The 23,198-nt window shown below is 37.2% G+C and overlaps 1 protein-coding gene across 1 annotated transcript in view; it reads left to right on the top strand.

The window, feature by feature from the left end:
- Pkn2 (protein kinase N2) overlaps positions 1–23,198 on the top strand; it is a 128,861-nt gene that overhangs the window by 100,326 nt on the left and 5,337 nt on the right. The window contains 11 exon segments of the mRNA XM_023724333.1: positions 3,622–3,765; positions 4,082–4,157; positions 4,848–5,022; positions 5,244–5,370; positions 6,150–6,280; positions 6,360–6,435; positions 6,513–6,604; positions 10,420–10,596; positions 15,592–15,654; positions 17,450–17,526; positions 18,521–18,663. Of these exon segments, the coding sequence (XP_023580101.1) occupies positions 3,622–3,765; positions 4,082–4,157; positions 4,848–5,022; positions 5,244–5,370; positions 6,150–6,280; positions 6,360–6,435; positions 6,513–6,604; positions 10,420–10,596; positions 15,592–15,654; positions 17,450–17,526; positions 18,521–18,663 (1,281 nt within the window).

The raw sequence follows: 23,198 nt of genomic DNA, 5'->3' as shown, positions 1-23,198 counted from the left end.
CAGTCTCACAATATAGTTCAGGCTGGCCTCAAACTCAAGATCCTTCTGCCTCAGATTCCAAGGTATTGGGATTATAGGTGTGCTGTACTGTTTTTGTGGTGGTTAATAATTAACTGTGTCAGTGTGAGTTAGAAATACCCACCTAAATTGACTCAGCATAGTTCTGGGTGTGGAAGAACTCCCTAGGGGAAGACCATCACCAGAAGGGTATAAAAGGGAAGCAAAGAAGGAAGGCTTGCTTTTGTTTGTCTGGAGGAGCTCCAGTCTTCACCTTCTCTTTGGGTGTTGTCTCTGGGCTTCCAGCACAGCAGACTCTGTGTCCTCCAGCACAGACCCTTAAGCCTTCCATTGCAGACCCTTCCACCTCCTGATATGAACTCACACAGGACACTACGGTGAGCTCCAAGCCTTGAACTGCATCCTTCAGATAGCCAACATTTCAAAGACAGACTATTGCACTCTGACTCCACATCTGACTCTGTGGGTGGCATTGTAAACCAATCTTGTAAATTCTTATGTATTTTTGTGTCTTGCTTTAAATCTGTTTCTCTAGTAAGCACTGAGTGATAGAGATTCTTATACCAGTGGGGTCATTGCTTATAATTGTATGTGACTGTTTGGTTCCCACTGGCTGTGGGAAGAGTTTAGAAAAGTTTGAAGAAGCTGGCTGAAGATGCAGCCTTGGAATGGTCATAAGCCGTACTTCATGGTCAGAGCTCAAAAGACCAGAATGCTGGTATAATTGCAGCCAGGAAAGACCAGGCTCATGAGGTTTCAGTTAGGAACAAACACTGCATTGGCAATTGAACTGCAGGCCACCAATGCTGTGGTGGAAAACTTGTCTGTATTTTGTTCCTTGTCATGAGACTCTGATGAATCCTAAGATTAAGAGCAGAAGATTATTTAATCTTGCTGAGGAAATGTCCAGGCAGTCTAATGTTGACACAGTGGCATTGCTTTTGTTGGTGCTTTTAGACAGCTCTGACTTAAAAATTAAGACCAAAAGTTACATATGCCCAATGCTAATATGGGCTACTGGACTCTTTTAGAATATTTTGCTGAGTTTACACACCTATAATATTCAGTAACGGAACTTAGAAAAAATGGGGTATACAGATGAATGTCAATTTTGTATCTGTGTATTCAAAGTGGTTGGGATAGATATATAGTTACATTCTGTTAATGAATAGAATGATTTGTTCTAATGGTGTTTGTAAATAGGATCACAAGTCCGCATCTTGTACAGCAATTAACCACTAAGAAGAATATATGCAGTGTATTATTTGTTGAAAAAAAAAAAAAAAAAAGTTACATATGAGTGATTTAAAGCTTTGAATTTGGCCAGAAAGGAAACTCCAGTAAAGCTGCAGACTGATGGAGCAGAGGAGAACTTGTTGCAGAAAAGGAACAGAGACAGTAGAAAAGATGGCCTGAAGACATGACAGGAACCTGCAGAACTGGTTATTTGCAACCTCGGAGTTGCAAAGGAACAAGACTTTACTTTGAGAAGAAAGCCCCAGACTGCCGCCGTGTTCTAGAATGCTCACAGCCTAGAGAGTGTGTTCCTAAGGATTTGGTTCATAACACTTAGCAAACCGTGCACTCAGCCCCTACTGACAAGACAGAAGGAAGCCTTTCTACTGCTCCAGCTGGTAGCAGACCTTGGCATCATCTGTGTGGTGCTGGTGTTAGGTGCATGCGGAATGCAGAAATTGTGGGGTCAAAAAGGCTTCCACTCAGATTTCTAAAGAAAGCCTGGGAGGCCAGGCTGTGTGCTTCTGTGTTGGCAGTTTGTGAACCTTTCTGTGTGAAGCTAAAGGTACAGTGGAAAGCCTTAGAAGGTTGGAGAAGACAGAAACCTCCATCATCAGAGGAAAGCTCAAGAAGTGAGCAAAGCTGGCCCAAGAGAGAAGCCTTGAGAGCTACAGCCACATGCAGTTGTGTAGAGTCAAAGTTGCTCAGGCCCTTTAGAGTTCATATCTTGCCACAGATACGAGCTTGGAGACTAGATAGAACCATGGGACATAATGTTTGCCCTGCGGGATTTTAGACTTGCCTTGATCCTATTTTTTATTCCACTATTTGGAATGAGAATGTGTATCTTGTGCCGTTGTATGTTGGAAGTGTTCAACATTATTTGTAAAGGAGTACAAATGAAATGCAAACTTGCAGCTAAGAGTTTGCCTTGAGTCTTAGAGGCTTTATACTTGGACTTCTCAGCATTGCTGAAACTGTTAGGTCTTTGACAACTCTTGGAGATGGATTAAATTACTCTTGCATAAAGGAATATGCATGAGTATTTGAGGGGCCAGAGCAGAATGTTACAGCTTGCGGCTGGATCTAGGGTGTATGTGATGCTGGAATTAAGGGTTATGACTAAATTAGTCCACTGATTGGTTTGGCACAGTTGTGGGTAAGGATGATAGGAATTAGTTTGCACCAACTATTTTCATAGAGTAAAATTTTTTATGATGTATACTGGGAATTTACTGCATAAGATGCATAGTTCATAAGTGAAAGTTGTTATATAAAAGAAGTAATTTATTGCATTATAGAGCTTACAGGGAAGAATATTTATCTCTTTCTTTGGACCATCTGCATAATCCTAAAAAACCAAATAGTGTGTTTTACTTTACTACCAAGAATGCGTAGAGATTGTAACATATACGTCACAATCACTTTATAACTATGCAACAGATTTATAAACTGTGTTCTAAAGGTGCATTTAGGAAGTGGCTATGTAAGAGGATGGCAAATTCAAGGCCAGCCTGGGCTGTACATGAGACCCTATCTCAACAGACACCAAGAAAAGCTTAAAAATGCTGGTAGTAATAGCTTACTAAAACCTTAAGCATGTTTCCCCATGGAGGCACTATTTTTAATGACTCCTATATTCTCTTGTATGTGTCAGTCATATATTTAATTTATCCCAGAGTTTTAGAATTCAGGCTCTAACTTGAAGTTTGCTTGAATTTTTTCTGTGTGTATGATAATAAATGGACATTGTCCTGTGTAAAGTGTAGTCGGATTTCCCTTCTCTTCCCTCCCAGTGGAGGCTGCCCTGCTCACTGCTCGTGGCTACCCTGCAGTATTGGTTGAAGAGTAAAATGACCTCATATTTCCAAGTGCCTAGCACAGTGTGTGCGGCACGTTGTAAGGGCATGATGAGTGCCATTTGCATTTCTTTCCTGGGCCCGTAGTGAGATAAGGAAATGAGAAAGTTCGACGTAGTCAAGACAAGCACTGGGGTCATTGAGCATAGCGAGTGATGGTGCAGAGAGTAAGCGGAGCAGAAAGACTAGCTGGCGGGGAGTCAGTCTCGGGTCTTCTGTCTGGACTGTCTGCTCCCGGCAGATCTTTCAAGTATGAAATACCTTGACCAGAGACTGTCTGAGGATAAGCTTTGTTTTGTTTTGTTTTGTTTTTCAGTTCAAGTGTATAAATGTGTTAAGGGTAATATACAACTAAGAAAAATTATGAAGTTTTATTTAAAATAATGTGACCTTTGTGTTATCTTTGTTTACTCTATTTGTATTTCATATTTTTGTGATACTTTATTCAAGTGTGTGTCCAATGATGTCTTGTTTTTTGTTTTTGTTTTTGTTTTTTTAATTATCCTAGTCACGTGAACTGGAAATTTCAGTTTATTGGCGTGATTGGCGATCTCTGTGTGCTGTAAAATTTCTGAGGTTAGAAGATTTTTTAGACAACCAACGCCATGGCATGTGTCTCTATTTGGAACCACAGGGTACTTTATTTGCAGAGGTAATAAATATATTTTATTAAATGTGCATAACTAAAATTGAAATTATGCATGTAGACACCATGATATAGAGGTCGAGAGAGCTTTAGGCTGAAAGGGATGGCTTGGGTTCCTGATGTAGCCCTCCCCTGGCTAGGTACATGACCTTGAGAAAAATCAGTTTTTCTCTCTTGTCAGTTTCCTCATCTAGAGAATAAGGGGTTAAACTAAATCATGCCTAAGACACCCTTCCTCTTTCAAATCTTGCCAATTTAGTAGATTTCATGAGCCATAAATCCAATACTATTTTCATGCCAATTTGAACTTTCTTCACTGCAGGTTACCTTTTTTAATCCAGTTATTGAAAGAAGACCAAAACTCCAAAGACAAAAGAAAATTTTTTCCAAACAGCAAGGTAATTATAAAAAATAAAACATAGAATAATTTTGGTGTTTTATTAAATATGGCAGATAAACTTTTTTTTTTTTTTTTTTTTTTTTTTTTTGCGGAACCGGGGATTGAACTCAGGCCCTTGTGCTTGTCAGGGAAGTGCTTATTCCACTGAGCCATCTACCCAGCCCCCAATTATTATTTTAAAATAATATCCATGTATGATTTCTTCTTTCGTAGTTCATTCCTTTCTAACATTTTATTAAGAAACATTTCAAACTTATTCTAAGTGGAAAGATAGGTGCAGTGTGCCATCCCCCAGCTCCAGCAGCAGCCCGCTCATAGTCCGTGTTGTGTCACCTGTGTCCATTTACTGACCATTTCATCACGTCATTGAAGGAAACACAGACATCATTGATTCATCCGTAAATATTATAGCTTGTATTTCTAAAAGATGCATATTCTTTTAAAAACCTTAGCCATATAGTTCATTATTATAGTTATGGAAAAAAAGGAACAATTTCTACCATTCTTTTAAACTACGATGCTGTTTTGCACTAACTTGAATCGCAAATAGTTAACTAGTTTTTTATGTGACAAATTTTGTTTGTTCTTCATAAATTATAAGCTGATAAATATGAATTTTTAAATTATGGCTTTTGGTAATATATAAATGAATTGCTTGTTCTGTTTTCTTTATTCACAATATCTGCAGGCAAAACTTTCCTCAGAGCTCCTCAAATGAATATTAATATTGCCACTTGGGGAAGGCTAGTGAGAAGAGCTATTCCTACAGTAAATCACTCTGGCACCTTCAGCCCGCAGACCTCCGTCCCCGCTACAGTGCCAGTAGCTGACGTGCGCATCCCAGAGCTAGCACCATCAGCTAGGTATGTGTTTGTGATGTGTAAACACAAAATGGCTATGCAGACATTGTTATGTATTAAATGCAGTGGTTATACTAAAAGTCTCAGTTTTTCCAAGTAATATTTTCAAATAAGGTTCTGTTTACATAAAAAAAAAAAAAAAAAAAAGTTTGCTTTTGTTTTTAAGCTATTTCAAATAAATACTTTGTGTTACTGTTGTGGTGAATTGCTTTGTCTTCTGCAAGTGATCCTACAGTCACCAAGCTGGACTTCGACCTGGAGCCTGAGCCTCCCCCGGCCCCGCCACGTGCTTCTTCCCTTGGAGACACGGATGACTCTTCTGTGTTAAGAGTCTTGGATACACCTGGACAGGCAAGGCATTTAAGACCTTGTGTAACTCCTTCTTAAATGAAATAGCACTAAAAGCCGTCACAGTGTACGAGGTCTGCATTGCAATTTAAATCGTCTCTGTGAACAAATACATATATGTGTGTTATAAATGAACTGTTCTCAACTAAATGAGACCGAGTTGACAGAGGATAAACAAATTCTTAGTGTTGCTGTGCCATTGTCATCAGCCTCCAGGTGCTGATAGGCCACAGGAGAGCTTGCTTGAGGGGCTATTAGATGTGGTATTAGATGTGTTAACTTTTCCTTTCTTGTGGTGCTAGAGATTGAACCCAGCTGGGGCCTCATGCATACTAGGCAAGTAATCTAACAGTAGGCTACAGCCTCAGCCCCTAAAACATTCTTTATCTTATACCTTGCTTAACAGTATGTATTGAAGGGCCAGCCAGATAACTCAGCAGATTGAAGGACCTGTTTAGGCAGACACAGGGACCAGGGTTCGATCCCCAGCGTGCTGTGCCAGCACACACCTGTAATCCCAGCACTTGGGAGGCTGAAAGCAGGAGAATCATTATGAGTCCAATCTGTGTAATGAGACCCTGTAGACCCTGTACTAAATACATTTTTTTAAAAAACCAATATGTCTTGAAGATGATTGATAATGTTAGTTTTTTCATTTCTAATATAAGCATCAGTATAAAATTTGTGTCCAAAAGAATGGTTATTCATTCTGAGTATCTGCATTTTTTCTAATTTATAACTATGAATGCTTTGTGGTTTAATGAGCATTTACTATTTTACAGGATTCAGAAACTGTATTTGATATTGAAAATGACAGAAATACTATACTTCCAAAATCACAATGTGAATATGAGTCTGATATGCCTGATGCAGGCTTAGGATATAGTGGTATTCGAGAATTTGAGGACAGAAGGTAAAGACTGTATATTGCTTTGCTGGTACATTTTGGATGTAATACTTGCTATATTTGTAATTGAAATTACTGTTTTTAGGTCTCAGCAGAGATTTCAGTTCAATATACAAGACTTCAGATGTTGTGCTGTCCTGGGTAGAGGACATTTTGGAAAGGTAATCTTTTGGAATTTTTGCAATACCTGTAAAATTAATAACTCAAATAAGAAATAATTATTTTAATCTTATTTCAGGTGCTTTTGGCTGAATATAAACACACAAATGAGATGTTCGCTATAAAAGCCTTAAAGAAAGGAGACATTGTGGCCCGAGATGAAGTAGACAGGTTAGTTTTTTTAAATAAAATTGTTGGGACCAGGGAGATAGCTCATTATAATAAGTGCCTACCTGGCAAGCACAGGGTCCTGAGTTCTATCCCCGGTATTAAAAAAATTAAAATAAAATAAAATTATTTCTCTGAAGTTAGAAATTAAGAGTTATGAATATATTGCATCAACATAATACTCATTATGTAAGTTAGGATATCTATACTTGGCAAAATATAAATAGTAATTAAATGCTGTCTTTCTTGCCACTTCCTTTTTTTCCTTCTTTTGACAGTTAACTGGTTATTGGATACCAGGGAAAAATAATGAAGCATTTAATCTATTAAGATTTTTAAGCCCAGCCTGGTAGCACATGCTTAACATCCCATCTACAGGGGATACTGAGGGCAGGAGGGTCACAAGTTCAAGGCCATCCTGGGTGTAACATGGATAGACCCTTGTCTCAAAATATATCAATTAATATATGTTTTTATAAATGGAGATGTTAAACATAACAGTAAAATTAATTTTTGAAAAGTAAATGGGGGCCAGGGAGATAGCTCAGTAGAATAAGTGCTTGCTTGGCAAGCACTAGGGCCTGAGTTCAATCCCCTGTTCTGCAAAAAAAAACAATAAAAAGTAAATAAAAGGCTGGGAGATAGCTTAGCAACTTAAGTGCTTGCCTGGCAAGTGCAAGGTCCTGAGTTCAATCCCCAGTATCAAAAAAAAGTAAATGAAGATGTTAAAGTGTTTATTTAGGATACAAACTATTAAGCTATATCTCATTTAATTTTACAGGTAAGTGCATGTCATTTCCAGATATTCTGCAGTTACCTAAATAGTTAATATGTTCTGCTTTTTTGCCTTTTTTCCCGTCTTTTTTCTTTAAAATCATATTTTTTTGACATAGTACATTGCTTTTCTGAGAATGTAAATTGTTGTGGATTCATATTTTCATATAATTATTAAAATGCAAGGATTTTGACAAAGATTATAATTGGGTTAGAGAACATAGTTTCAAATGACTCTCAAATATAGGGATTACTATATATGAATGACATGTTTATCATAGAGGCTTGCATTTGATAATTAGTATTAGTTTTCTTTCAATACCAGAAAGCATCTAATGAAAATCAGTACTGTAAAAGGAAAGGAGCCTTAGCTTCTGAGGGAGGCGAGTGACTCTTTAGTCCTTTGGGACCCTCTTGGAGCTATAGGTAACATAACTAAGTGTTGTGTGTACAGCTTGGCAGCACTTGCCTACCAAGTGAAATTGCTGTTTTTAACTTTTTTTCCCCTCCATATAAGTAGTTCTTAGAATTAGAACAAGTCTTAAAGGATTGAACGCTTCTATTTATGTTTTTAAAAATGTTTTTCTTTGTAGATTTACCTATTTACCTCAATTTTTCCTTTTATTCTTCAGATACGTGAAAATAAATGTTTGTTATCTAGGATTAGGATTTTGCCAGCTATTTATAAAATATTCAGAGCACCATATTACATGCTTGAAAGTATGTTCTTATGGTCCATAAACAGATCAAAGCAAATCTTTGATCCTATCTTCAATTTACTTATCCTTGGCAATAACAGAAGGATCAGAAGATTTTCTTTTCTGAAATCGTACAGTATTTGCTTTATTCTGCATTTCTAATGATAAACTAGTTTCCAAAAAAAGTAGGAAATTGGTTAGAGGTTTAGTGTCCCTAATATGAAACCTAAAATCCTCTTAAATTTTTCAGCATGGACATCATACTGCAAAACCTAATAGCTCCAAACAAAATCGTTCCATGTACAAAACTATTTAAAATAGTGTTATAAAATTACCTTCAGATTATGTACATGAAACAAATTAATTTTGTGTTTACAGTTGGGTCCCCATCCCCAAAATATCTCATTATATAGATATGTATAGATATATAGATACATATATATGTTAATTATTACGAAATGTGAAATGACTATGGTTGTATTTTACATAGAGAATATTCGGTGTGCACTGCTGTTATTCCTGGTTATTTCTATAGCTTTCTGCTACATTGTTAACTACTTTGTGCCAAGTTTTTATAGATAGGGAACACTTTCTAATGAAACCTAGACCTAACATTAAATAAAGTACACAGGATGAAGCTTCAGCTAGGAAGTTGGGCCTTACCGCAGCAGAAAGTGGATCCAGCCTAACGAATGACCCTTATTTTATTTAACTTCAGTTGCAAACCATTGAATTTTTCAGTACCATGAAAATAGAATAAGCTCAAGTACAACTGACACAAAATTGATAAGTAGAAAGAGTAAAAAATAAAACCCTTAGAAAAATTTGAGGAAGGTAGGAGAAAGGAGTAATTTCAGTGCAGTTTTCTGCTTATTTATAATTAGATACATTTTCTTATTCATACTTGGAAGTAATACATATTCTAAATAGATGCTTGTCTATGTTTTAAATTGAATTTTTTAATTGAATTTTTTCTTGTTTTTCTCTTAGATGTAGTAAAACCTTAAAGTTAACATGAAATAATCGTATTTTTCTGGCTTTATTTTTAAGACTGGAGCCAAAAATTAACATTTCTATTTCTTTTTAAGTTTTGTCTAATGCTGTAAGTAGGTAGGTAGTTTTTTGAGACAGGTTCTCAGGATATAGTTCAGGCTCATTTTGAAGCTCACTGTATAGCTCAGGCTGGCCCTGAACTCATGGTGATCCTCCTGTCTCAGCCTCCTGAGTGCTGGATTACAGGTGGGTACCACATGCCAGGCTAGTGCTTTTATTTTTCAGCTTCTATTTTCTGTCATTGCATAGAGTGTAGAATATTCTGACTCAACCTGGGATTGAACTCAGGACCCTGTGCTTGCCAGGCAAGTGCTTATTCTACTGAACTATCTCCCCAGCCCCCAACCTCATTTTAAATGAGCATAAATTATATTAAAACCAAAGCAGTTTATGTACTAAGGTTGTACTCAGTCTGTCCACGCTGATTGAACACTGTCCAAGTCCCATCTCTTGCCACTCACATTATTGTAGGCCTCACTCACTTTACATCAGCTCATCTTCAACACTGCAGAATAGGGTTGGGAATATTAGAACATACATATAACAAATGGATGTCTGCAGGTCATTAGTTTGAGCAAGTACTAAAAATAAGATTAATTCCATTTTTATTGGAAATACATTTAACTTACTTTTTTTCTACTTTGCAGTTTAATGTACATTCTTTTTTTAAAAAAGGTGTTTTTCCTTTTTTATTTTGTTAGTAAGGCTAAGTTAACACTTCATATTAGTAAGTTTAACTACTGTTCTTTTTAATGACCTATCTTAGTTCTTACAGGAGAAATTTGTGATTACAGAGATTTTTTTATGATACAGAAAAATTACATTGTTCAGGGAAGTTCATTGAAACATGTTGTAGAATTCTCTACATAGCCTTGTTTTCCACAAAAGATTTATACCTCTCAATTTCATATTTTATATTAAAAAGTTGACTAGCTTATAAATTGTGAGTACATTACTTGAAATTACTTTGGCCACAAATTGTAAATTTCATAAATATTTCAGGTTGCTAAATTCTCTAATTTCTGATGAAATGTCTCAAAAAATAAAGACTATAGCAAATAACCGTCTTTTGATACTGTCCATGTGAACACTAATCTCTAGGTTGTACAAGTTATATTGTACTTTTCATTTTAATTACATAAATAGAACAGTTTCATAGCACATATAGCAAATATTTTATGGTTTCTAAAGTTACAATAACTAAAAAATTTGTTTTAGTAATTTTTAAAGCATGTTATTTCTGGCTAATTTTTTTTAAAGTTTCTATTCATTTTTAAATGTTTTCTCTTATAGCCTGATGTGCGAAAAAAGAATTTTTGAAACTGTGAATAGTGTAAGGCATCCCTTTTTGGTGAACCTTTTTGCATGTTTCCAAACCAAAGAGCATGTTTGCTTTGTAATGGAATATGCTGCCGGTGGGGACCTAATGATGCACATTCATACTGATGTCTTTTCTGAACCAAGAGCTGTGTGAGTATGCTTTCGACTTTTGTCTGAGTTTTTCCATGACTGATTTCTTTTGGGATAGAGAAAGCACTCGCTGTGAATCTTAGATGTCTTTTCCTAATGGAAAATAGATCATAATAAGAAATAGTAGAATTTCTTGCTTTTTTGCTAGATACCTTTTGTATTTATTTCCAATGTTGTCCACTTTGAAAATTTCATAGATATCCCAAATCATACTTAGTAATGTAGATAACCAACGTATGTTTGTTTTAGAGGTTTTTCTATCAGATGTTCTCCCCAGGAAATTATATACAGGACCACAATTTTAGTAACAAATTGTAAACCGGACATTGTGGCACAGACCTGTAGTCCAGGCACTTGGGAGGCTGAGGCAAGGGTATATATATTTACATATGTTGAGTACCCACCTCGTTGAACTTTATAAAATCTCTGAAAGAAATATAAAGGAAACTGGTACAGGTTGAATGTCCCTTGCCTGAAATACTTGGGGCCAATAGTGCCCCAAGCAAATCCCCATTTGGGGATTTTTCATATTCTAAAATGCTTGCATAGCTGAGCCTCCCTAATCCAAAAATCTGAAATGCTCCAAAATCCAAAACTCAGTTTTGTATTGGTGCTCAAAAATTTCAGATTTTGGAACATCTCATATTTCAGATTTTGGTTTTAGGGATGTTGATGCTGTATACATAATACCTCCAATATTCATAGGCTTTTTCACTATAAACTTTTGTTGTAGCTTTATTTCAGTAGTATATTAAAATTCTGCTTATTCAAGTATATAAAAATCAGCAATACTGAATAGTTGAGATTATATGTGCATTTACAGTTTGTGTATTTCCCCTATTATCCTGATTTTAATAGCTGTAACTCCAAATGCTGGTTTTGTCAGATTTAGTCCTACAGTCCTGACCTCTTCCCTCCCCCTCTAACTATAGTAGTATTCAGCTCAGGGCCAATTTTCCCATTTCTGAGACTAAAAAGCATCTCACTAGCATCATAAACTGAACTCCTGGTTTTCCCACCCCCTTTCTACAGTACCTCCCCTCCCAGACCTACTACTGCCCTTCTTCCTTGTCTTGTTGAATAGCAGGAGCATTGACCTGTTGTTGAAGACAGATGCAGGGAGCTTCACTTTGTTGAGTTTGCTTATACGAAAGATTGAACCCAGAGATCACAGAGCTACATCCTCATCCTTTTTTATTTTTGTTTTGGTACAAGACCCTAACTAAGTACAAACTGCCCTTGCACTTGGTCCTTCTCACTTAAGCCTTCCAGGTAGCTGAGATTACGGGCATGCATTTGCCATCGCTCCTGGCCAAGGAATCATTCTTGATTATCTTTTTCCTACTTACAGCATCATCAAGTTTCACCACCTGTATCTCCAGAATATATACCCAGATCACAAAAACAAATTCAGTAGCATTTTTATTGGTTTTACTCCTGAATTTTTGTCTTCTAATGACTTAGCACCTGACATTTATGTCACACTTTCCCACCTTTATTGGGTTTTTATAATAACTATTAGAAGTCTGCAGAACGGGCAGTAGTAGTACTGTTGCAACCTTGAAGAAAGGTGAAGAAGTAGGGATTAGTTTTCATGGGTTGTAAAACATTCAGAAGAGCATTCTAACGAAATTCAGAAAGTAAGAAGGCTACTAATAATCAATTCCCTGAATATTTAGAAAACTAAAGGAGGATATTTGCTCTAACTGCCATGTAAATTTATTTTTGTTTTATGTTTGGTTTGGTTTTTTGTTTTGTTTTAAAGAAATAAAATACAGTTCTGCCTTCCAGAACTATTATTTTGTTGGGAATAAATTATACATGAATGAAGCCAGCCCACTGAAATGTAAATGTACAGTACTGCATCACAGTACTCTGAATCTAATTGTTCTACGTCCTAAGGTCCCAGCTTGCATGTTCTTTCATTAAAAGCCTTCTCCTGAGTACTCTGTCTAAAACACCACATCACTAACCTGAAGTCAGATCACTCTACTATATTCTATTTTTATACTGCTTTATGTCTACCTAAAGTCACCTTATTTATTTTTAATGCTTTTGTCATCTGACCCCCTCACTCAAGGAAGGCGTAGGTGCCACTGTGAAGCACTGAAGGAGGGCCTTCCACATCTAAAGCAGCCTGGATGGATATTGACTGAAACTATGAGTCAAGTAGTTTAATTCCTAGCTTTGCTGTTTTCTCACTGAAGTATTTTTCCTAAGGCTTAATTTGAAGATTGTATTGATGAATGAATGAAAATACCTGACAGATACTAAGCTCTTTTTTTTTTTTTTTAATTTTAGTACAGGGTCTCGCTATGTAGATCGGACTTGCAGTGATTCTCCTGTGTTCCGCCTCCCAAGAGCTGCAGTTACAGGCGCATAACCACCATGCCCAGTCTTAATCACCCCCTCAACACACCCTGGGGGTAGGGCTGGCATGGCATGCTGGGGATTGAACCCAGCTGCTGCACTCTGCCTAAGCAGGCACTTTAATCCGCTGAGCTGTTTGGCCAGCCCACATACTAAACTTTTGGTGGAATATATATATTAGATAATAAACCCCGTGATTTCTTGACTATAACCAGCACAATCTATTTACAAAGAGAAAAGTCAAAATATTTGTATAGTTGTTACAGTATTTTCTGCCACCAAAAATTGTTTACAGATAACTATCTTGAGCAATTTTTTAATCATTCTTATTGTATTTTTTTTAATTAATTGGTACAGTCTCACTGTACAACAGATTCGTAATGATCCTCCTTTTTTCAGCCTCCCCAATACTGGGATTACAGGCATGCGCCACCACGCCCAGTCTCAGTGGCCAGCTTGGCACACCTGGGAGGAGGGCCAGCACCTCCTGTGGTGCGGGGGATCGACCCTCAGTCTCTGCTCTTGCCTGAATGGGCACTTTGTCTGCTGCACTATCTCACCAACCCAAATCATGTTTATTTTAACTTCATATTATTTCTTTAACTGATAAGCTGCAAGTCATAGTAGCATATGGCTATAATCCCAGCTGTAAAGAGGCTAAAATAAGATTGTTGCCTGTTTACCTCCATCCTGGGCTACATAGAAAGTTTCAGGCCAACCAGTAGCAAAGCCGGTATCAAAAATAATGCTAGTGAAAATAAAAATAGACAATATAAGATGACGTATATTAAACACATTTTTAAATAATTTGATTTTTTTCTTTGAAATTCTATCATTTTTATAAAATAAGTAAAAGCAAAATATATTTACATGTAAGTATTAATGTAGTCTAAAAGTTTGAAGGAACACTAAACTCACAGGGTATTTATCTCTAAGGGTAACAGTAGAGATCAATGGGGTGAGATCAATGGATAGATCGATAGATCAGTGAAACGTTCTAATCTAGGGGAAGTGAGCATTATGTGTATTTTATAAAGAATTTTTTATTGTATTATTAAAAATTAATTTTGCTATGTGCTTATAGATTTGCATTTTAAAATGCATTCATTCTCTTCCTCTTCATTTAATAAACTTGTTATAGTTCAGACATTATGCTGATACATTTGTGATAAAAATTGAAAAAGACAAACATGTCTCCATGCCTGGTGAGTTAATATTCTAAGCTGGGTGTGGTGGTACGTGCCTGTAACCCCAGCTCACTGGAAGACTAAGGTAATAAAATCACAAATTTGAGCTCAACCTGAAGGCAACTAAGTAACTCAGCAAGACTTTCTCTCAAAACAAAATATAAAAATGGTCTAGAGATGTTTCTTAATAAAAAGGCCCTACTTTCAATCCCCAGTACAGCAAAAAAATTTAAAAGTTAACATTTATCTAGGCCCAAATTTTCCTCAGCTCCAAATCTATGTATCATCTTCACTGTAGGGAATTCAAAGTCAAAATACCTAAGCCAAATTTATTTATTTTCCCCAAAACACGTTGACAACTTTTGTATTCTTTACCTGTTAATTTCACTAAGATAGAGACCTTAAGAGTCCTCTTTAGTTCTTCTCACAGCTTCATCCTGTACAGCTTGTAAGACACCATGTGCTGTCGTGCCAATTTAAAATTGCTCTTGAATCTGTCTGTTAATCTTTGTTGCCTCTAGAGTGAGTGTGTTTGCTATTCAGCTGCGCTACCACAAGAGTCTGTGTCTTTTTCTCTCTGGTTCTCTGTATACATCTGCTCTGGCCTCCACACCGCTGTCCAGAAAATGCCCTAATGTAAATACGATTGTTACCCTCTTGATTAAAATGGTTTCTTTCACAAAGAGAAGCTGATATTTAGGTGAAAATGTGTGATCTGAAAGAAAGAGGAAGCCTCAAGAGGAGCTGTGGTATTAATGCAATTATTTAAAGAATATTTAAACTATGAAAAAAAGAAAAAGTAGCTGAACATGGTGGCACATGCCTATAATCCCAACACTCAGGGGACAGAGGCAGGAGGATCACCAGAGGCCCACCTGGGCTACATAGGGAGTTCAAGGCCGACCTGAGTTACAAAGTGAGGCCTTGTCTCAAGCAACAACAACAACAAAGAAGAAATTTCATTATCCATAAAGGGCATTCAGGATCCTTTTGTCAAGACTGTCTTTTCAACCTAATGTCTACTTCTCCATGAATACCCATCCTTTATTCTAACCACAGCAAACTCATTATAAATTATCTCACTGTAATTGGGAGCTTCCTGTACTGTATTCTCTGCCCTGCTTCCTTCTCCAGGAACTTGTCACTCTGTCCTTTTCAGCCTTATGACACACTATAATCCTTTAGAACTAGATCAGATGACCTCTCTGGGTCCACAGTAGCTCCACCAGGCAAAATCAGCAGCTGCCATTGTCAACTATACCTTTTCATTTTTTCATCTCATCCCTTATATCTACTGTGATGTTTTGTACATAGTAAGGGCTAAATAAAGACCAGTAAAATCAGCTTACCCTGGAGCTTTGCTTTGAAGCATAAAAATACAAGCTAGTATTCAACAACAATGAAGTTTATTAAACTTTTGATTTAATTCTTCAAACAGATTTTATGCTGCATGTGTGGTTCTTGGGTTGCAATATTTACATGAACACAAAATTGTTTATAGGTAAGTGAAAAATTCTTTTCCTCCTAATCACTTGACTTTGATTTGAATTAGACTTAAAGATGTTTAAGAAGGATATTTTATGTTTAGCCAGCTTAATTTTCTCCTTCAAGAAACAAGTCAAACTCTTAATTTGCAAGATATATGATCAACACAGAAATGATATGATAAACTTCTTGGTTCCAGATCCTCTGCCATTGCCTAATTAAAACAGTAAAATTATGAATTGGCCTGTCATGATGCAGTTCACCGACAGTGTTCATCCTAGTGAACATTTTGCATTCAGCTAAGCCACTGTAGAAAACCTCTGTAGATCAGTACTGCTGCTATCGTGTGCCCATGCTCAGATAAGTGGCTTGTCCCAGAGGCTTCTTTCATTAAGATGTTTAAGAGAACAGAGGTAAAGCTCAGTGGTAGAGCTGAGGAGGAGTAGAATAAGGTTTGATCTGTAGTGTCACGGAAAGAAAGTTCTTGCTGCCATCCAAATGAAACAGTGTGTAGGTGACAACTAGTTTTTGGTACTAGTACATGTTCCTGATCAGATTGCAAGCCACTAGCAGTAGTTCATATTCCAGCAGCTAGTGTCTGGGCCACACTTTTTTTTTTTTTTTTTTTCTTTCTTTCTTTGCGGAACCGGGGATTGAACTCAGATCCTTGCATTTGCCAGTCAAGCGCTTATCCTACTGAGCCATCTCCCCGGCCCCTGGGCCACACTTTGAGTAGCACTGTGGTAGACCACACAGATTATTAGATTAAATAATACCGCTCAAAACCAAGCAAATCATGGGAAATACTCAGAATGAGAAGGCCATGAGCACTGCTGCAGCAGAACTTCAGCAGTGTTTGAGGGTAAGGATTAAAAGATAAAATGTTTTTTTGTTTAATTTGTTATCAGTTAACTTCTTTATGTGACTTTTGAATCATTCTCTTACAAGATTAGCTCTACTACAATGGTGTAAAGGTAGATGAAAATGTTTATCTAAAAAGAGAAAATATTCCTTTTAAAATACAATTCTTAGGGGCCGGGGAGATGGCTCAGTGGAATAAGCACTTCCTTGGCAAGTTCAAGGACCTGAGTTCGATCCCTGGTTCCACCAAAAAAAAATAATAATAATAAAATACAATTCTTCCTGTTCTATTACCAGAAGTAAAAGTACTTAGAAACCAGTATATAGAGCAAAAGACTTGATAATAGGAAGAAAATTAAATGTTTCTGATACAGCATTTAAATCTCATTGTGTTATTCCAACGTAGGGCCAGGGAAATGTATCAGTGGAATAAGTGCTTCCCTGGCAAGTACAAGGGTCTGAGTTCGATCCCTGGTTCCGCAAAAAATAAATATCAGATTGTAAGGGCCAGCCAAGTAGCTCAGTGGACTAAAGCACCTACTTAGGCAGAGCACAGTGGCCAGGGTTCAATCCCTGTCCTGCTGTGCCAGCCCTGCAGTTGAGACTGGGTGTGGTGGTGCACACCTATAATCCCAGCACTTGGGAGGCTGAAAACAGAAGAATCACTATGAGTGCAATTTGCAGTGAGACCCTATAGACCCTGTACTAAATACCTAAATAAATAAATCTATCTCAAATTGTAACTTAGAAAACCTACTTGTAGAAAAGAAAAGTGGAGTCCAAGGATGTAGCTTAGCAGTATAAGTGCCTGCCTGGCCAGCACAAAGTCCTGAGTTCAGCCCCTTGTACCAGAAAGAAAGAAAAAGTAGGGCTCCTATTGAAATGATTTATTTACTGTGTTGTTTACTTTCTTGTTTTCTTTTTTGTTCTTCATTTTTTCATCTGAGCAGAGATTTGAAATTGGATAACTTATTACTAGACACAGAAGGCTTTGTGAAAATTGCTGATTTTGGTCTTTGCAAAGAAGGTAATTGGGTTTTTAACATAGTCCTTTGTAATTTGGTAGTTTTGTAAGTTTACCTGTGGAAAGATAATTTTAAATTTATTCTTCATTAAGACATTTTGGATTGGTCATATAACCTGATTATCACATTAAGAATTTACTCTGGGGCCAAGGAGCTAGCTCATCGGCATAAGCGCCTTCCTGGCAAGTGCAAGGTCCTAAGCTCAATCCCTGCTACCACAAAAAAAAAAAAAAAAAGAAAAAGAATTTATTCTGTGGATACATACAAGTTAGGATTCCAGAAATCTCAGTATAAGATTCTCTTTTTATTATGATTCTGTCATTATTCTAAGGAAGTATTAACTATCAAATAGTTGAATCTTTTAGGACTGTGCAGAGTAAATTACGTAGTTCTAATAACTTCTACCTTCTGAGAACTATTAATATTTTAAAAAGGAAAAAATATGTAGATTATATGATTGCCTCAAGGAGGTTTTCTATACATTTAAAAGTAAACAATAAACAAGGGAAATTTGACTCAGAATTCAGTTTAAAAAGCATGAAGAAACCAGGAATGTTGGTAAACCCCTGTCATTCCTGTATTCAGGAGGCCGAAACAGTGATCTTACCTGAGGCCAGCCTAGGCTCCACGGGAACACTGTCTGGAAGCAGGGTGTGGGGACAGGGAGACAGTGAAGAAAAGGAAGGGGAAGCAAATGAAAAAAAAAAAAAAAATACAAGTATAGAAACCATGCTTTAGGTATATAATCATAAGGCTGAGCCCTGGCTTAGCTACTTAACTTGCTGTGTGTCTTTACAAATTTTTCAACGTCAAACTTCCATGTCCTATTATAGTTCATCTGTAATACGCAATCCAGATTTTTTGACAAAATACAGTAGTGTATCTGCATTTGATCACCATGCACCAAACTTTCATTTTGCTTCCAAAGAATGCCTTCTAACTTTTATGCTATGTCTTTTGCTTTCCTAACAGTAATTTAAATTGTATCTTTTCCAGGAATGGGATATGGAGATAGAACAAGCACCTTTTGTGGCACTCCTGAATTTCTTGCCCCAGAAGTATTAACAGAAACATCCTATACAAGGGCCGTAGATTGGTGGGGCCTTGGAGTGCTTATATATGAAATGCTCGTTGGTGAGGTAAGCAGGGGGAATTGGGTAACAGGAGAGAAAAGATTTTTGAAAGAAAAAGCAAGTCATTTGCATCACCACTGAATATTTCCTGCATAAGTAGAATTTAAAAATATTTTAAGGGCCAGCAAGATAGCTCAGCGGGGCTGGAGAGAGCACTGCAGACTAAGTGCCTGCTTTGGCAAGCGCAGGAATCAGGGTTCAATGCTGGCCCAAGGCCAGCCCCACCCGCGGGGCACACTGAGCTAACCACAGAGTCTGGGCATGGTGGTGCAAGCCTGTAATCCCAGTGCTAACAGGAGGATCACTATGAATCTGAGCTGAGTAGTGAGATCCTGTACCAAATACATAAAAAGAAAAAAGTTCCTCATCTAAAAATATTTTAGTATGTTAACACTTAGTACTAGGTGTAATGGTGCACACCTACAACTCCAGCACTGGGGAGGCTGAGGCAGGAGGATTGCTGTGAGTTTGAGACTAGCCTGTGCTACTTTGTGAGTTCAAAGCCAACCTGAACTAAAGAGCAAGACTGCCTCAAGGATTCCACAATAATTTTCTGTTAAATTTTTATGTGATCTACAGAATGTATTATCAGTGCCTTGAAAATAGGTGTTGTGTTCTGGCTGTGTTTTATGATTTCAAGCCATAATCATAACACTGATCATTTCATAGGGAGGACAATAACTGGAGGCTGATGGAAAGTAAGTGCTGCCTACCTATAAAGACAAGTCACGCAAACGGTGATCCAGATAAGTGCTACCTGCAGAACTGTAGAGCACAGTGGAAAAGATTTAACATTGTCCTCTTTGTTTGTGTTACTAGGTTTTTGGTTCTGTTTTGGATTTTTTTAATCAGGTTCTTGGCTACGTAGTTCAGACTGATCTTAAACTCACCTTATAGCTAAGGGTGTCCTCAAACCTCTTGCCTCAGCCTCCTGAGAGCTGGGATTATAGGTATGCACTACCACGCCCAGCTCATCCTCTGTTTTTGTAGTGTAACTTAAAATACATTAGAGAATAACTGAGATGTATATTAAAATTTTTCACTGTATAAGAAATTGAATTGTATGAAATAAAGGTAGTAAGAGTCTGATAAGCAGAGGCAGAACTTGGAAAGAGTAACTTTTCCAACAAGTGATTCAAAACTACTTTAGACCAACTTGATCTGGAAAGACAAGAAAAATGATTGTATAGAATTAATTTTTTTTTTTTTAATATATTTAGTACAGGGTCTACAGGGTCTCACTATACAGATCAGACTTGTGGTGATCCTCCTGTTTTCAGCCTCCCAAGCATAGAATTAATTTTTTATTCTATAGTTTTTCAGAAGGTTGCTAATAACCTTCCTTGTACATTGAAGGTGGGAAGAGGTTTGCAGCTGAAAGAATAAATAAATGTTTGAATTTCTAATTTATTTTTTTTATTTTTTTATTTTTTTGTGGAACCAGGGATTGAACTCAGGCCCTTGCACTTGCCAGGGAAGCACTTATTCCATTGAGCCATCTTCCCGGCCCTTGAATTTCTAAAGTTTTGTTTGTGCTTGTCACTTAACTAGCCCTGCCCCCAAACAAACAAATAACTGGTTTGGCAGAAGACAGCCCCTTTCATTATCTCAAATCAGAGCGCACTCTCCAGACAAGGAGTGGACGAAGCAGCGAGTTACGGCAGTAGCGTTAGCCATGTGCTAGCCCCTGTTCTCTGTGCTTTATGAACATTGGCTTGTCTGATTTCTCAGCAACCTGTAAGAAGCTCCATATGAGTCTTCTGCCCATTTTCAGGTGTGCAGTTGGAAGCTCATACTTGCTCAAAGTAACATAGCTCTTCTGTGGTGAGTGTGAGATTGCTAACTGTGTCGCTCTGGCTTCCCAACCTAACTCCACACCTTTCCGCTTTGCTGCTTCAGGATAGGGTATGGAATTCATTAGCCTTGTTTTCATCCTTAAGACCAGTGGTCCACATCTCATTATTCACCTCTGTTTAGAAAGGCTCTTACTTAGTATCTAGGATGGAAAGATTCCTTTCGGCCCCGATGCAGCAGTCTTTATAAAACTGGAGAAGAAGAGTAAATATGAAATTTAACCTGCTGATACTGTTTTCTCTAATTCTAAAGCCACTGTAGGGTTTGGTGGAGAAAAAGGAAGGAAGTAATTGTCTCTGTGAGTCGTGGCATCTCTGCCCACCTGCCTATCTAGCTATCTCATGGTACTGGAGATTGAACCTAGGACATTCCCACAGAGCTACACACCCAGCCCTTGTCTTTTTTATTTATTTTGAGACAGAGTCCCGCTAAGACACCATGTGGCCCAAGCAGGGCTCAGACTTGTGGTTCTTCTGCCTGAGCCACACAGCATGCCGGGATCACAGGAAGTCACCATTACTCCCAGCTCCCCTGGCTTTTAAAAAAAGTAGTATTTTTTTGCTTTGGTTTTTAAATGTAGTATTGAAGTAAATATGAAATTTAGCCTGCTGATTCTGTTTTCTCTAATTCGAAAGCCACTGTAGGGTTTGGCGGAGAAAAGGGAAGGAAACTTCTGTTTGACATTTTTTCAGAGTGTCTCGTTGACTGAGCTCTTACTTGTCTAGAATAATGGATCTAGGGCTGGTGAGATGGCTCAGTGGTCTGAAGCATCTACTTGGAGCAAGCTTGACAAAGCACAGGGACCGCGGTTCAATCCCCCAGCACCACATGCCAGCCAGTCCTTCCCCCTAGTGGGCTGAGCTGGCCACACACACACACACACACACACACACACACACACACACACACACAAATAAATAAATAAATAAATAAATAAATAAATAAATAAAATTCAAAAAAAAAATAGATCTAGCTATTCCTTTCCAGTTGCTTTTCACAATTTCGTTTCTCTTTAGTACTCTCCACAAGAGGGTAGTTAAGAAAAGAATTACACTTACTTCTCATCAGTCTATAATGTTATAGCTTTAGTGGAACTTAACTTTTTTAAGATTGTGGTGGAAGTGTGGTTCAGCCAAAGTTTGTTAATGTAAATAATTGAAAATTCATGAGTTCAATCCCTGGTTCCACCAAAGAAAGGAAGGATGGCCGGATGGACCCTTTTCCTGTGCCAAAGAGCTTTAAAGTAATGTTGGACAGTGGCACTGGGTTCTATGAAAGGTGACATCCAAACAAACTACTACTTGTTATGTATGCTTAAAACTCACCTTTGACTTCTGTTGTTAGCCCTGTTTAGACACAAGGTACTTGAACATTTCAACAAATACGTAATGTCTCTTTGCTATTGAGAGACTTGTGGAGTGACAGTTTTCAAGTACAAAATTGTTGAAGCAGAGGACAAAATAGCTCTTTCTTTGTTTCCACTTAAAATTCTAATTGAGAAGCCTTGTGAAATAGAATTTTCCCTTGGCTTGCTTTTTCAATTCCTGAAAGAAATGAGATTGTCCTACCTAGTAAATATTTGAGTTATGTATTTTGAATGAGCGAATGAATAAGCTGAGGTTTTGGTAACTAAAAGGTTTGAAATGTTCTTAGTTATGAACAATGAGATTGACAGCTCAGCCTTATGGACTTGTGCTCTAAATTCATTCTCACAGGTTTTTTAGATTAAAGATTCCTCCCTTTCATTAATATTGCCTACTTGACTTTCATTCTTAAATACTTTGCAGGAAGCAAGCAGCCAAATGCAACTTAATAAGGTTTAGGAAGGTTGTAGTTCCCCATTCAGAAAATACCAACAAAACTGACTTGTTTTATTGATACAATAATACTTTGGAAAAAATGATGCTTAAACACTTACTGATTTTTGAAAATTATTAAAAAAAAAAAATAGGGTCTCAATTTATATTTCAGACTGCCCTTGAGTTCACTGTGTAGGTCAAGTTGGCCTCCAGCTCCTAGTGGTCCTATCTCAGCCTCCTGAGTTCAGGGGTTACAAAAATGCACCACCACACCAGGCTTTGTTTTTGTTTTTTCTGTTCTGTTTTTTGTTGTTTTTTAAGTTGCTGAGTAAACACTAACCCATCTGAAATTCAGAGGCAATAAATCCTACTTGATCATGAGAAGTAGTCAGTATCACTGGGAATTATTTATCTTTTTTTTTTTTTTTTTTTTTTTTTTTTTTTTGTACTGGAGATTGAACTCAGGACCCTGCGCTTGCCAGGAAAGTGCTTATTCTACTGAGCTATCTCCCCAGCCCATTATTTATCTTTGTACATCAAATTGTCATATTAAACCCAAAGACAACCACTTTTTTCAATGTCATTATAAGCAGTGATTTTTATCTTGTGCCTACTGAATTGTCCTATCCATTGTTCTTAGAACATTAAATTTGCCTGGCAGTGCATGCTTTTTTAGTTCCTTTTAGCTTAACTTTGTTGGCAGCTGCTTATTGCAGTCATTATACCTACTATTCTCTAGTGTGTGTTTGTGTGTGTATGTTTTTCTTTTTTTTGTCTTTTTTTTTTCAAAGTTTTATTGATAAACAGCAGTGAGACAGTTTCAAATCAAATCGGAAGTACAGTTTCAACAAATAATACACTGCATATATTCTTCTTAGTGGTTAATTG

This window comes from Octodon degus, unplaced genomic scaffold, assembly GCF_000260255.1.
Source record: "Octodon degus isolate 3935 unplaced genomic scaffold, OctDeg1.0 scaffold00109, whole genome shotgun sequence".
NCBI lineage: Eukaryota > Metazoa > Chordata > Mammalia > Rodentia > Octodontidae > Octodon > Octodon degus.
This window is presented reverse-complemented; position numbering and strand designations above follow the sequence as displayed.